Here is a 14055-nt window from a genome sequence, read left to right as displayed (position 1 = left end):
TATTGTAATACACGATCAACGCGCCAGACTTAATTGCAAATCTGACTTTTTTAAGCTTTTTACTAGAGCTGGGTTGAAATAATCGATTTTCCGATTTGCATATTAATGACCGATTATCGATTCGTACGTCCAAAGATCGTTTATTTTTTATTTTTTTTTATTAAAATTATTTTCTACATTTCCCTCAGTGAACTTCAATCTACCTTCAAGAAAGATACTTCAGGACTCCTGGATTATCTTTCTTGAAGGTAGATTGACCCTTAACCTTTTCAACGGTTAAGGTTAACGGTTCAAATACATTTTTCATTTTTAATAACATTAATCCCCGGATCGAATCGAAATCGGATCGAATCGGAAATCAGATCGAAATCGGAGCGAATCGGATGGGATCTGAGAAATCAGAAAAAAAACATTTTGAAACGTAAAAAGCGGAATCGAATCGATTCTTGAAATTTGAATCGAAACCCAGCTCTACTTTTACCGAATTGTCTTCACTAATTAGCAGCCTACTTGAAGTTGAAACATGAATGCTTCAAAAATGTACCACTATGCTGTCCAGTGTGGGCTGGTGTTTGTCCAAAGGGATGCAAAAAAGGTTAGAATCAGTGTGTAAAACTAAAGCTTCCCAGTGTACACGTCTCCTTATGCCACTTCAGGGGCTGTAGTCAAGTCCACAATGAGAACGTAAGAACGGTGATTGTGTTCAGGAACGAGAAATGAAGCAATAAAGGAGCAGCGTGTGTGGATGTCGCACAGAAGCTCCTCCACCTGTTTGCAGGCAGCTGTGGCACGGAGCACAGAGCACAACCGGTGTCTGAGCCCCGGGGAGCGCTGAGCTCCACGGGCCTTTTCCAAGGTTCACTATGGCGACACCATGGAGCAAGCAGAGGGTTGATAGAGAGAGAGGTGCTGCTAAACTGCAGTGGCAATCTGTCTTTTAATCAGCACACATGCACATTTTAACATCTATTGCAGGCTTTTGTGTAGTTCTAAACTGTTTACTCATCCAAGCCCGTTCATTTGTGTCCTGGCCATGGTGGCAAAAGTGTCACTTTGACTCGTAACATTGACACCGGCCCCTAAACGTTTAAATGTCGACTAACCCTAACCCTCCAAAAATGACATCTTTATTTCAACTTTATTCTCATACATTTACTACTAATCTCATAAAATGATTACTTTAATGTAATGAGTTTATTCTCGTAGTGCCTGCATATCTTTTTATTTTATTGTGAATGACCCTTATACTCTGTTGTAGTAAAATACAAAGAAAGAAAAATAATGACCGCTTGCTGAACCATTTACAGAAGCGACTTTTGTCCTTAATAATAATAATAATCCCTGCTAATTAAACTAGAGCATACTTGAAACTTTATTAAATTCTTATTTTATGATATAGTGTTAATTAGTAACAAGTCAAGCCCTTTGATAGAATATTCCTTCTTGTGGATGAGAAGTTAAGCCCTTGGGTGGTGGAGAGAATTTGAAGGAAGAGCTGATTTAATAGACATTATTATTATCCATTATTATTTAAAATCCTGACTGTGATCTTTGATGTCCTCAAAGATCCTCAATGACCCAGGGATGAAATGTTCTCAAAGGAGTGGACCGAACAACACAGAACTGAAACTGTTGTGTTGTAGACGCTTGTCAATCACCATCTCAAACACAGTAAGTTCAAGATGCGAGCCTCAAACTATAGGAAGAACGATCAGAACAATTGCAGGTGTGTGTTTATGTTATTTTGTCTATTTTGCAGGAGTTTTTTTTCACTATGGTGTATACATATATATTGAATGATTGTACGGATCTTCGTCTGCTGATATTGGTTGTTGTTGACCTGAGAGGAGTCAAATCATCTCTACAGCTACTCACAAATCACTCTTGATGTCACAGTATTCCTCATATTATTTTGGAGTCAGACAAAAAGCACATCAGTCTTGCATTTGAATTACAAATTGCTCTGAAAATACCTCTAATTTAATCTTATTTGTTCACAGATATGTAAATGTCGGCTTTGACGGGTTTGTTGTGCTTTCACTTTGGTCTCGTCTATAAAGGCACTTGTCTGTACAAACTCTTAGACCACCCTACATTTCCTTTTGGGAGAGTTGTCTTTTTTCTGGTCCCTCCCTGCGCCCTTCATCTCTCCTCATGAGGAGTTGTGTACAGCCAGGCCTCTGGGGAGCGACTGAAAGCCTCTGACAGGCAGACTGCTGCTCTCCTGACGATAGAGCCTGTTCAGCTTTGTTCACCATCATATCTCCCCAACCCCAGATCGCCTCGCTGCTGTTCACGCAGTAGGTTTTAATATGCCACCGAGCAGCACGCAGCGATAATACCACGTTTCACTGGACACCGACCACAGCAACACAGTCTACTCCTCAAACTCATCAAACTAGTTTGTCGAGGGTTGTCAAAAGTATTCAAAATCCTATGAATTGAAACTAGATTTGAGCAGGTATTGACAGAAAACAGATCACATAGACAAACATTAGACATTTCATGAACAGTTTTATAATAATCTTGAACATTCCTACGTTATTCTAAAGAAAGTGCTATCATTTTGTCGTATAATCATGTTAATGTATTATAAATGGCTGAGTACACACCTAAATACCTATTGACTACCTCATTAAGGCCAAATCTGTTGAGTTGAAAAAATGAGTTATTAAAAAATCAATTGTGTTCAAATATTAAGGCTTTTATGGGCGTGATATTTGAATGCATTAGGAACACATCAATCTAGTAAAAAACTTTTAAGACCCTCTTTGTGGACATGGGTGTATTGCGATACGTACTTTATCATGAGATACTTGGCAATACCCAGCCCTACAGTCTAGTGACGGAGGATTTATACTATGTGTGTTTTGGTTTTGTTTCTTAGAGTTGCGAGTACAGCACTACACCCAAGCAAACAAAGCCGATTCTTCTTCTTCAACAACATCTGGACGGGCTAACAGCGTGGATAAATAAACAAGCCCTATGGACACGCAACCCTCTCCACTCAATCACTTCCCGCTCCCGCTCCGCTCACTCCCCTGTGCTATTCTGACGGCTGTTATTACACGTCAGCTCTCATAGTGTGCATCCAATTAATTAGCTCAACGTTATGTCATTAGGAATAGCCATCAGAGTAAAACAAGAACACTCCCTTATAATTAAAAACAACCTCTGGACAAAAAGGGAGAAAATATGGATTTTTCGTCGACTGTAGCTTGTGTATATAGTGCCATTTGGTCAAAGCGTCCATCGTTAAACAACAACGGCTCACGGCTTATGGTATCTGTTCGCCTGCTTCTGTGGGCTTAAACAGACAGCCGTGAGCACATCCTAATGACCATATCAGGAAAGCAATCAGACGGTTTCTTTGTCGTAATGTTATCCGTCTTGGTGGACATCTGCAGCATTTGCACAGGGCTGTAAGCAAAAGTCAGCTCCATCTGACACACATCTGAATCCCCTGCATTCCTCAACACCTGCCTCAGTGTTATTTAAAGCACTCAGGGGCTCGGCACCAAGCACCCGCCACCGGCTATTAGCTTCTGTGCGCGTGAGAGTGTGTGTGGGATAGTGTGCGTGGTATAGTGTGCGTGTTATAGCGTGCGTGGTATAGTGTGCGTGGTATAGAGTGCGTGGTATAGTGTGCGTGTTATAGTGTGCGTGGTATAGTGTGCGTGGTATAGTGTGCGTGGTAGAGTGTGCGTGGTATGGTGTGCGTGGTATGGTGTGCGTGGTATAGTGTGCGTGCGTGTTATAGTGTGCGTGGTATAGCGTGCGTGTTATAGTGTGCGTGGTAGAGTGTGCGTGGTATAGTGTGCGTGGTATGGTGTGCGTGGTATAGTGTGCGTGTTATAGTGTGCGTGCGTGGCATAGCGTGCGTGTTATAGTGTGCGTGGTATGGTGTGCGTGTTATAGTGTGCGTGGTATGGTGTGCGTGTTATAGTGTGCGTGTTATAGTGTGCGTGTTATAGTGTGCGTGGTATGGTGTGCGTGTTATAGTGTGTGTGTTATAGTGTGCGTGTTATAGTGTGCGTGGTATGGTGTGCGTGTTATAGTGTGCGTGGTATGGTGTGCGTGTTATAGTGTGCGTGGTATGGTGTGCGTGTTATAGTGTGCGTGGTATGGTGTGCGTGTTATAGTGTGCGTGTTATAGTGTGCGTGGTATGGTGTGCGTGGTATAGTGTGCGTGGTATAGTGTGCGTGGTATGGTGTGCGTGTTATAGTGTGTGTGTTATAGTGTGCGTGTTATAGTGTGCGTGGTATAGTGTGCGTGTTATAGTGTGCGTGTTATAGCGTGCGTGTTATAGTGTGCATGGTATAGTGTGCGTGTTATAGCGTGCGTGGCATAGCGTGCGTGTTATAGTGTGCGTGTTATAGTGTGCGTGTTATAGCGTGCGTGGCATAGCGTGCGTGTTATAGTGTGCGTGTTATAGCGTGCGTGGCATAGCGTGCGCGTTATAGTGTGCGTGTTATAGTGTGCGTGTTATAGTGTGCGTGGTATAGTGTGCGTGTTATAGTGTGCGTGGTATAGTGTGCGTGGTATAGTGTGCATGGTATAGTGTGTTTTAGGAGTGTAAAGAGGACTTGGCTTCGCAAGTAGAGTAACCATGAGCAACAAGATTAGAAAGCACCATGTTACTTTGAAAATGTACTCAAAAACTGCACAATATTACCAACAAAACTGTGACTGTCTGAATCTATCATGTGTATAGTGACATTTGGGGACTCAGGGGAGGTCTTGGCTTCTTGGTTTTTCTACCCTGGATACATTTATGAAGACCACCTTTGTGTACAACGGTATATGTGATTAAATAAAGGCACATACAGCTCTGTCATCCTCAGCTTTTTGACTCAGTGTTTACTCAACAAAACGAGCAAAATCAGCTGCAGTATGTTTCAGAATACTTCACGAATGGTGTTGTTTTGGTCATGCTTTTAACAAATGCCAGGCATACCAGACCTATTCCACTGAAAATGTGATGGTTTACTTGCTGTTGGATTGGTTGAAGTGCTCAAACTGCAAAAACAGAGACCAGAGAAATCAGTTTGTGACCATTTCATGACATGAATATTCACATTTGTTTTTGTCAACAGCTACAGTAATGGCCAAGCCATTTTGAAGTCGAGGCATTTCTCTGTGCAAAGAGCTGCATAAATAATGGGCCTTTGAGCAGCGGGAACATTGGCGTTTGTGGTAGGCTGCACATTGTCACATAATGTTGCTCAGCTTTGTTAGTTGTGATCTGAAATACGGCGTGAAAACACAAGTCACACAATGCCACAAAGAACAGAACTGGCAAAAGCACAGTGTTGTGTGAGCTTAAATTGCTGTTTTCTCCTGCGTTGTTTGATTCCTTTGAAGAAAGCTCAAGGGATTCACTCTTCTGTTTGACGCTACAGCTGTGGAAATAATGTCAATATTGCCCACACTTAGTCCATATTGTTTTTACATTACATTTTATGGCTCTGATCACACTGTACATAGTGTAGTGATACGTTTATGTTTACAAGTTTAGAAGTACTTTGAGTTCTGCTGCATAGAAGTTCTTATGAATGTTTCATAATAGCCATAACAATTTGAATATCACGCATCATGTGAATTCCGTCAGGATCTTTGTGTTTGTTTGTGTAGGCTGCAGCAGCGGCATGATGTGGACATGGCTGACGGCTTCTTATCACCGCTCTGGAGCCGAGGTGCACTGCTCCTTATCACAGCAGCTCCTCAGGCTCCAGCAGGACAGCAGCACGTCATCCATACGCCCTGCAAACCAGCTTAGCCAACACACGGACCTCAATACAGTCACAGACAAAATCACATACAGAACCAATTTAAACATCTAACCAACAAATTCTCAGTTTATTACAGATAAAATAATAAGAATTACTGAGTGTAGTATCAATTGTCCCATGCATAACCATCTCACCACTGTGTCTGATCCTCTCACTACAAACACACATGAAAGCGCTGATTGGCCAAAGCTCAGAAAATACTTACTTAAACGGTTAACTGTTTAATTAATCTTTTTTTATGATTTTGTTCCCCATTGGCTTTATTGACAGGAAAGTACAGAGTGTAATGGGGGATGAGAGAGAAGGGAGGACATGCAGTAAATTGTCGAAACTCACGACACTGCGGAGCCTGACCACCGGGCTGCACTAATCATATTTCCTATGAAAGTATGGTCTGCTGAACACACATTAAAAGTAACTTGTACTAGTAGTTTACTGTAGTAGGTCAATTTTGCATTTTCTAATTTTGGCAGCAGTACTTGTAATTGTGTACATGTCCGCATACCGTCTTCCTTTCAGCACCAGTGATTTTATTTACAGGATAGCAACATTTCAGCCCTTGGCCTTCATCAGGCAAATACAAGGGCCGAAATGTTTCTTTCTAGTGAATAAAATCACTGATGCTGCAAGGCAAACAGTGTGCGGGAGATTTCTTCTTTATAAAGTTTGGCAAGCTGTGCTCGCTCCCTCATGGTGCAAAGTTTTCTTTTTATACAAACAAGCACATGACAGTACTTAAGGGCATATTTTCAGGACTCTTTCCACCGCATGTAGTCAGTACATGAGGAAAATGTACATATTTAAATACATTTGACTACCACAAACCTTTATTAAAAGTATACCTGTTTTTCCTGTGAACTTTTACTGCTTTATTACCAATATCACTCCTACCAATAATACTATTGTATACTAGCCCTCAACCAACATAAGCACATTGGAGTTTGTGCGGCATATACAAAAATCAACATAACAATTGCAACGGCAATTACTGTGAGTCAGTCAGATTGCAGAAAGGGAATGCACTGGCCGCTAACAACTGTACAATTCAGAGTGTCCTAATAGTAGTCTAGATAATGGCTAACAAGCAGCTTTATTTTGAAACACTTGAGTGTTTATTAAAAACACTGGACAAAGCTACTGGAGAAACAGGTCAATGCCAAAACTGAAAAATAGCCTTAACAAGTAGAAACAAGAGCTAATAAGGAGTGATTTTATGGGGGAGAGGGATGACACATAATAAGTGGGCAGTGTGCGTGAGAAGTGTCAGCGGGAGGGCATCTGATGTACTGCTCTGACTGTCCTTTCAATTAAATACATCAGCATATTTCAGAGCCCGGGACTCCATCTGAATCAACAGGGAGCCGCAAAACAAAGAGCTTTTTGAAATGTTTAATGCACCGAATTTGACTTGTGAAATTGGGAGAACAGACTCCCACTGAAGCTGGTAATGGAAGAGAAAGACTGTTTTTATCGGTGTGCAAAAAATAGAAAATATAAAAACTGTCTTCCAGGGAGACATTCTTCAACTGTAAATATAGTCGTTCCACACAATTAAGCAATTATGTTTCTGGCAGGACTGAATGTGTGTGTTTTGAAATACGCCCAATTTTCTCTGATTTGGAGCCGCTTCCTCACTAGACAGGCAGTTTTAAGGATGAGGTGTGAGGTAATCTGAAACCAGCAGGAAAATACTGTGTTCTAGTGCATACAGGGTGTAGTAGTGTCTGCTGGAGAAGAGGCTTCGGTTGGAGTTTTAAAAATCTGTGTTTCTCAACGAGGGGTACGGGAACCTCTCCCTCACCAGGGGGTATCTGGAGTGATTTGAGTTTTGAAGAATGTGTAATTTAAAAGAAAAAAAAGGTGTTCTTTGTAGGAAATGGTAATTTTTAAATAATGTTTTAGAGAACTTTGGACATGAATAGAATTTTAAAAAGAAAATACAATTGTAAAAACAAAACTTTGTGGTAAACACATGTATTTCCGTGGTGACGAGGGATACTCAAGACAATAAAGCTTGGGAACCACACTTGTAGATTACAAAACTTGGGCACGAAAACAGCTTGTGGGATGTGTACATTTAACATAGTGCATTGTTCTTTAGACATAATACACAGAATATACTTTAGAGTAATCATGGGGGCCCTGGGAGGACTCAACTGTTACATTTTCAAGCCTAGTAGGTTATTTGTCATATCTTATGGGGCCCCCTTCAGCTTGGGGTCCTAGGCAATTGTCAGGTTTACCTATCCCATTTTGTCGGATCTTTTTTTTTCAACCAACTTTTTCAAACACTAATGAAATAGTCCTACTTCAATACTCGGACATCAGAAAAGTCAAATGTTTTGTATTCTTCGTGGTCTTTTTCCTTATCTGCTGCAATCCAAGCCTAATATCCATTCTCCCTCACACTCCTCTGTTGGTAATCAGTGTCACGTGTGATGCATAATAAAACCGTATACAGAAGCATTTTCTGGCCCAAATCGCCGTACCTCGAGTGGTCTTTGAATCAGACTTTGTCCGCAGCAGCAGGTATGTGAAGATTACCAGGGAAATGGCTGATTCAAATGATCCTGTGCGGCCCACCGGGACCACTGATTGTACCAATCTACATGCAAATGGTCATGTTTGTTACACTGGGGGAATAGCACAGCACAAAATGCACCTGATTAACAAATTAATGACTAGATTACCTTTTATGCTGGAGAAAGCACATGCGGGCTTTATGGTTTCCTGATCCATTCGTAATCAGCACAGATCACTAATGCCCCGCACACAAGTGAGGCATCGTCTGTCATGTATATTTTTCACACAAAGCACAATTGTCATTCTGACATCTCTATTATGGACATCAGCCAATGGAAAATTTACAGAAATTGCCACATCTGGTAATTAAAAAACAAAATATAATGAATACATCTGGTTCAGTCTGAGCAGAGTAACAGCCCTCAGGACAAAAGTCTCCCTCCCTTGTGTCCTGCTGCTCTATGTAGCAGCCTGCTGTTGTTTCCTAACCCCACTGAATAATTTACAATAAGAACCACTTATAAACCATCCATGGCCGTAGCACCATTTATTTGGCGCAGTAAAAGTAATTATCCCTCAAATAACATTTTCACTTTTTCCTAACCTGAATAACACCGACCACTAATGCGCCAACACACGTGAAGTTTTGTTTATTATGTACAACAGAAACACTACTAATAGCACCGTTGACATCTCCTTTCCCATCTCCAGGGCTGACAATATGAACAGAAAGGATCAGAAATGTCCATCCGTGGGCTTTAATGTCTCCTCTGCTGGCCTGTTCTTCTCCCCGCTCCTGTGCCCTCCTCACATCTTCTGCTCTAACAGCTCCCCAGATGTCACTATATCTCATTTGAGAAATTCATCTGCGCGTCTCCAGGGCTCCACTATTATTGCTCTCTCTATGCAACTATGATAATGTGTGTCTTGGTCCAACTTCTCACACGCCAATTATGCTCAGCCTGTTATTCTGATGGACTGGCACACAAGACTGGCCATAATACAGGCTTTTTCTGTGGGCTTTTCTTCTCATCAGAGCACAGTCGGTTTGTAGCGGAGAAATGTTCTGAGTACTGTACAGAGGAATGCAGTGGTACAGCTGAAACGATGTTATGCTGACTGAACCAATTAGTTTGTATGTGTTTCTTTGCATTGATACGGAGGTCAGCCATGAAACATCTGAGTACTGCGTTTGACTGTGGAGGATGGATTTACTCAAACAGACATGTAATTGTGTGTGAACAAACAGAGAAGAAAACTTTGTAGGTCAAGGAACATCACATAGCTGAGTTAGACACAGTTTAAATGTTTCAAGCACTGTGTTATGCATGCAGAATTATTATAATGATCATGTCTATGCCTCTGACAAATTGTCATAATCATACCACTTTTCAATCCAATAAATGCAAGAGTCCAACAATAAACCGACAAACGTGGATTGTGGAAATCATTCTGTGCAAAATATATATTCAGACTCATTTGTTCATTGTGAGTTCCTCAAACATGATGAGAAAAGTTGATCAAACTAAACTTACCTAGAAAAAAGTCTGATACAACACGTAAAAACATGTGCAGATAGAAAGTAGTAGTAGATAAACATCTGTCCAACTAAATAGGTTTGCATTTATATATATTTTTTTCAATGACAGAATTAACCAAAAGTATATTATTTTTTGAAATCTTAAAGAAAGTACACACCAAGACAGAGGGAAGTTACTGAGAATTCAATAAATGCAAAAACACTGAATGCTGGACTAATTAGTGTGTGGATATTATTATTAGCCGGTGCCAATGCAGTGAAGTCTCTGTCTTATTAGTGTCTGGTTTGTGTCTCCCTCTTTACACATTATTATGGACCTACAGTCCTCTGTGGAAAATCTTAGCATTTATATTATCCTCATGAGAAGTTGCAACACATCTGCTCCACTGTTAATGAAGAAATGGTTGATTGATGGTTCAAACGATGCTACACAATGTACACTCTCTGTAACAAGTGGAAATGAACTCAAAATTCCCATGAGGCTAAAATAAATTGGAATTTAAAACAAAAAAATATGTAAGAAAATGCTTGCAATGTTTTTGTTTTTGCAAAATAAAAGAAGAAAAAAAAGGCAAATTAAAAATACTCAACGGTTATTATCTCAGAATTCAAACTACTTATTTATTTTTGTTCATTTTTTTTGTGATTTATTATTTATTTAGTGGTATGAAATACATTTTTCGACTCTATTATCATAGGACAGGAGCAGGCACGCAATATGTAATGTATACTGTATTAACGAGCAAAATAATGACGCCATTAAATCTGAACCCAGATCTTGATGGTCATAATGAGCACTGTTTCTTTTGTGACTAATCCCTTGACCTTTCTCTTGTTTTGCAGACGGACCGCTGGGACCCCGAGGCCTAGTGGAGGCGTCTGAGATGTGCACGCAGGAATGCCTTATCCTGGGACACTCCGACAACTGCTGGATGCCCCCCACCATGGGATCGTACTCGCAACCCAAATCCCCCGTGTCCAGCTTCGGATCTCAGCGGGAGTGGGGTCCCAAAGACAAACTCATCAACGGGCACACTCTCACACGAGCCTGGAAAAGCGAGAATCGGACGGAGCATTTTGGAGACAGGAAGCAGTTTGGGAGCGGAGAGGGGCACTTCACTAACAGTGGCATGTCGGATATCCCGTTGGTGAGTCTTAAGTCGTGCCAGCCGGCGTCCTGCCCTGACAGCCCCAAAGACCAGCAGCTATAAGGCGGCTCGGGGCAACTTATGGACACAAGTGGCGCCAGGTCCTTTGCCGCTTCTTTTTTCCCCCCTGTCTCTTTCCACTTAAGTTGACGCTTCTGCCATGTTTTAGCCCCACAGACTCCGTAGGCCTCCTGACTTTAGTGCTTATGCAGTGTTTGTTACAATTGGATTTTACTATGGCCCAGATAGGAACCCCTTTTTACCAAACCTGAATGGATTTCTTCAGTGAGACAGTTCCAATTATTGCAAGAAGAAAAAGAAAAAAAGACAAAATCTCCAATGGTCGACCAATATATACAGGTATTTGTGATGTGGTTGTACTTGAGTATTCCAGGTCTATATTAATCGACACAATCAAATAAAATGGACGTACAAGTGTTGTTCTATGGTAATAACACTCTTAGTGGACACTGTTTATTCATCGTCTGTGTGTATGTAAATAGGACTATAACCACTACCATGTACCTGTTATACCCACGTGCATAGGGCAGTGGGATCTTAAAGGCTTGTGTGGAACCTCACCTTGCAACAATGTTAAATGTGGCATATTGTACAATGAACAAAAAAATATATATCTTTAAAATATGATTAATTTCAATATAAATTTTCATAACAAGTTAGGGTGACCATAGTCCCATATATGTATTTAATCCTCTTTCTCAACTTTCTAATATGCACAATACCAATTCTCCCTCCAGTCACCCCTTTTCCATATGTGGATAATGCCGTTTCTAATAAGAATTAGATCTGATTTAAAGTGCAAGATTGTTGTTCAGTTTTGTGTATTAAAGGCATATGGTCACCCTACCTAGATACATTCAGCATCACATGTTTCATAAAAACACTTTTCCTTCAAAATCACAGGCAAATCTTTTTAAACAAGACTTTTCTATCCAGGATGTCATTGCGAAAAATGTGCATTATAAAAACACAGCTCACCTATAAACAAATTTTGGAAGTACAATTAAATAGCAATATATTTGTAAATGGCTAAATGTTTTATCTAACAGACTTATTAATGTATAGATTTTATTCAAGTTGTGTGGACTGAGCTGCCCCTCAGTGCAATCTACTGCAATTTCTTGACCTGGTGTATGTGTATATATTATTTTCACATGCTTTGCATTAAGAAAACACTGGTTAAGTAACATTCAATCACCGTGCCTTCATTATGCTTCTGCAAATCTATAAATTGATATTATTTTGATGCTGATGACACGCTGGCGGCTATAGAAAATGTCTGATTAAAAGATCAAAAGCCTTATGGCTTGAATGTTTGCCAAATTGAAAAATGTAGTTCTTGGTACATCCGCAGTGGCATGTAATGGGTCAAACATGCATCATCTGTCGTCACTGTCTGAAGAGCTTTTGTTTAACTCCACAGCATGGAAGGCTAACTACACAATGGAAACAGCATGCTAAAAAGATATAGCTTTTTTAATGAACTTGGTCATTTTTGTGTCATTTTATTTTTTGATGGAAGTTTGATTTGTGCATTTTGGGTTTGTAAAGCACTTTCATGTTTCCGTCACAATTAGAAGAGTTTCCTGGGATGGTGGTTTGCTTCTCGCAGTATGTTTGTCAGTTTGTGAGGATGTTTGACTTCACTGATACTGAAACAGTTACTCCTTGTTACTACTCTACAGGTATAAAGCTACTGCAATAAATGTTTTAATTACGTGTATGCTTAATTTGTCTTATTGCACTCACATTACGGTGTCATTTACATCTTGAACATAAAACTTAGACGACAGGCCTGCTGCCAGTTTACCAATATTCACTCATTTGATATGCACCACTGAAGAACGTGTAAACATCACGGTTTAGAAATGCTAAAACCCTGTTGAATCATCAAATCAGTGCATTTTGAAACTTGTATCACTTATTGAAGTTGTTATGATTGCTAATTTTGTCCTCTTCTAAATACACACCAAACATGAGGATGCTTAAAGATGCAGAATAAATACTTTCCGGACTATAAGTCACACCAGCCAAAAAATGCATAATAGAGAAGAAAAAAAACATATATAAGTCACACTGGAGTATGAAATGCAGTTGCAAGTGTGACAATAATATCATATATAAGTCGCTCCAGAGTATAAGTATAGGATTTATGGTATTCTCAGAGCCACGTCACAGATCGAGTAGATTCAGAACAAAGTGTTTTTGACGCGCTGAAGGGAGAAGACTTTCTCACCCGGATACATCAAACTAGCGTGAATTAAGCTAGTTGCTACTCCTGGTATGTTTATGTTTTCATGAGAGAACAATGTTAAAATGTTAAAAGCCCCCCCCAAAAGAAATATATTTTGCATAATATGTGTTCTTTAACAAATCTCTCACAAACAATGTCGTAGAAGTTCAATGACATTGTTTGTGCCGTTATCTCAGCTTCAAAGTTAATCCAGTTGATAAAACTATTTGTGAACCTGACTCATTTGTTTGTCATTTCAAGTCACTGCAGTTTGATTTGAGCATCTGTCACTATACAATCTGTGCTACATCAGGGCCTAATCCAATGAGACAAATCGTCACTTTAGGGTCACTCTGGGGGCCACTCTGCTTTACAAACACAATGCTGGAATAACAGCCAAAAACAGAATTCTCAAAGGTAGTTGCCATGGAAAAGAAAAGGTCTCATTCATCTAAGGACAGCTCTTACATTTTCCAACGGAGATTCTTTGTCGCTTAAGCTTTTGTGTAGAAGCCAAAAATAATATGTTTAAAGGAAAGGGATCGTGGAGAGGAGATGTGAGAGGTGACGTTTGTTGTGTGTGAACAGGCTGAGGAGGAGAGAGCTGAGTGCAATGAAGGCACAGCAGGCACCTTCACTGAATGGAAGGCTGAGAGACCCTCCTTTGTGCCACTTTCAAAGATTTTTAAGCTTTGAATGGAACTGTAAAGTTTCACAATGGAGGAGACTTGCCAACTTAATGTTTGATTAACCTTTTGCACATGTATATACCTGGACATGCATCTGTGCAACATGCA

The 14055-nt window shown here is 40.2% G+C and overlaps 1 protein-coding gene across 4 annotated transcripts in view; it reads left to right on the top strand.

Moving 5' to 3' along the window:
* The window catches only part of LOC140381693 (protocadherin-9), a 281734-nt gene extending 268986 nt beyond the window's left edge, over positions 1-12748 (top strand). For all 4 annotated transcript variants that reach the window (XM_072465805.1, XM_072465803.1, XM_072465804.1 and 1 more), the window contains one exon: positions 10700-12748. In XM_072465805.1, the coding sequence (XP_072321906.1) occupies positions 10700-11067 (368 nt within the window). In that variant the 3' untranslated portion in view covers positions 11068-12748. The remainder of the gene's footprint in view (positions 1-10699) is intronic.
* Positions 12749-14055: the final 1307 nt, after the last annotated feature.

This window comes from Eucyclogobius newberryi, unplaced genomic scaffold, assembly GCF_026437365.1.
Source record: "Eucyclogobius newberryi isolate DKJ021-1_F unplaced genomic scaffold, fEucNew1.0.hap1 SCAF_5, whole genome shotgun sequence".
Classification (NCBI taxonomy): Eukaryota; Metazoa; Chordata; class Actinopteri; order Gobiiformes; family Gobiidae; genus Eucyclogobius; species Eucyclogobius newberryi.
The sequence above is the reverse complement of the archived record's forward strand: the minus strand, read 5'-3'. Positions and strand labels throughout refer to the sequence as shown.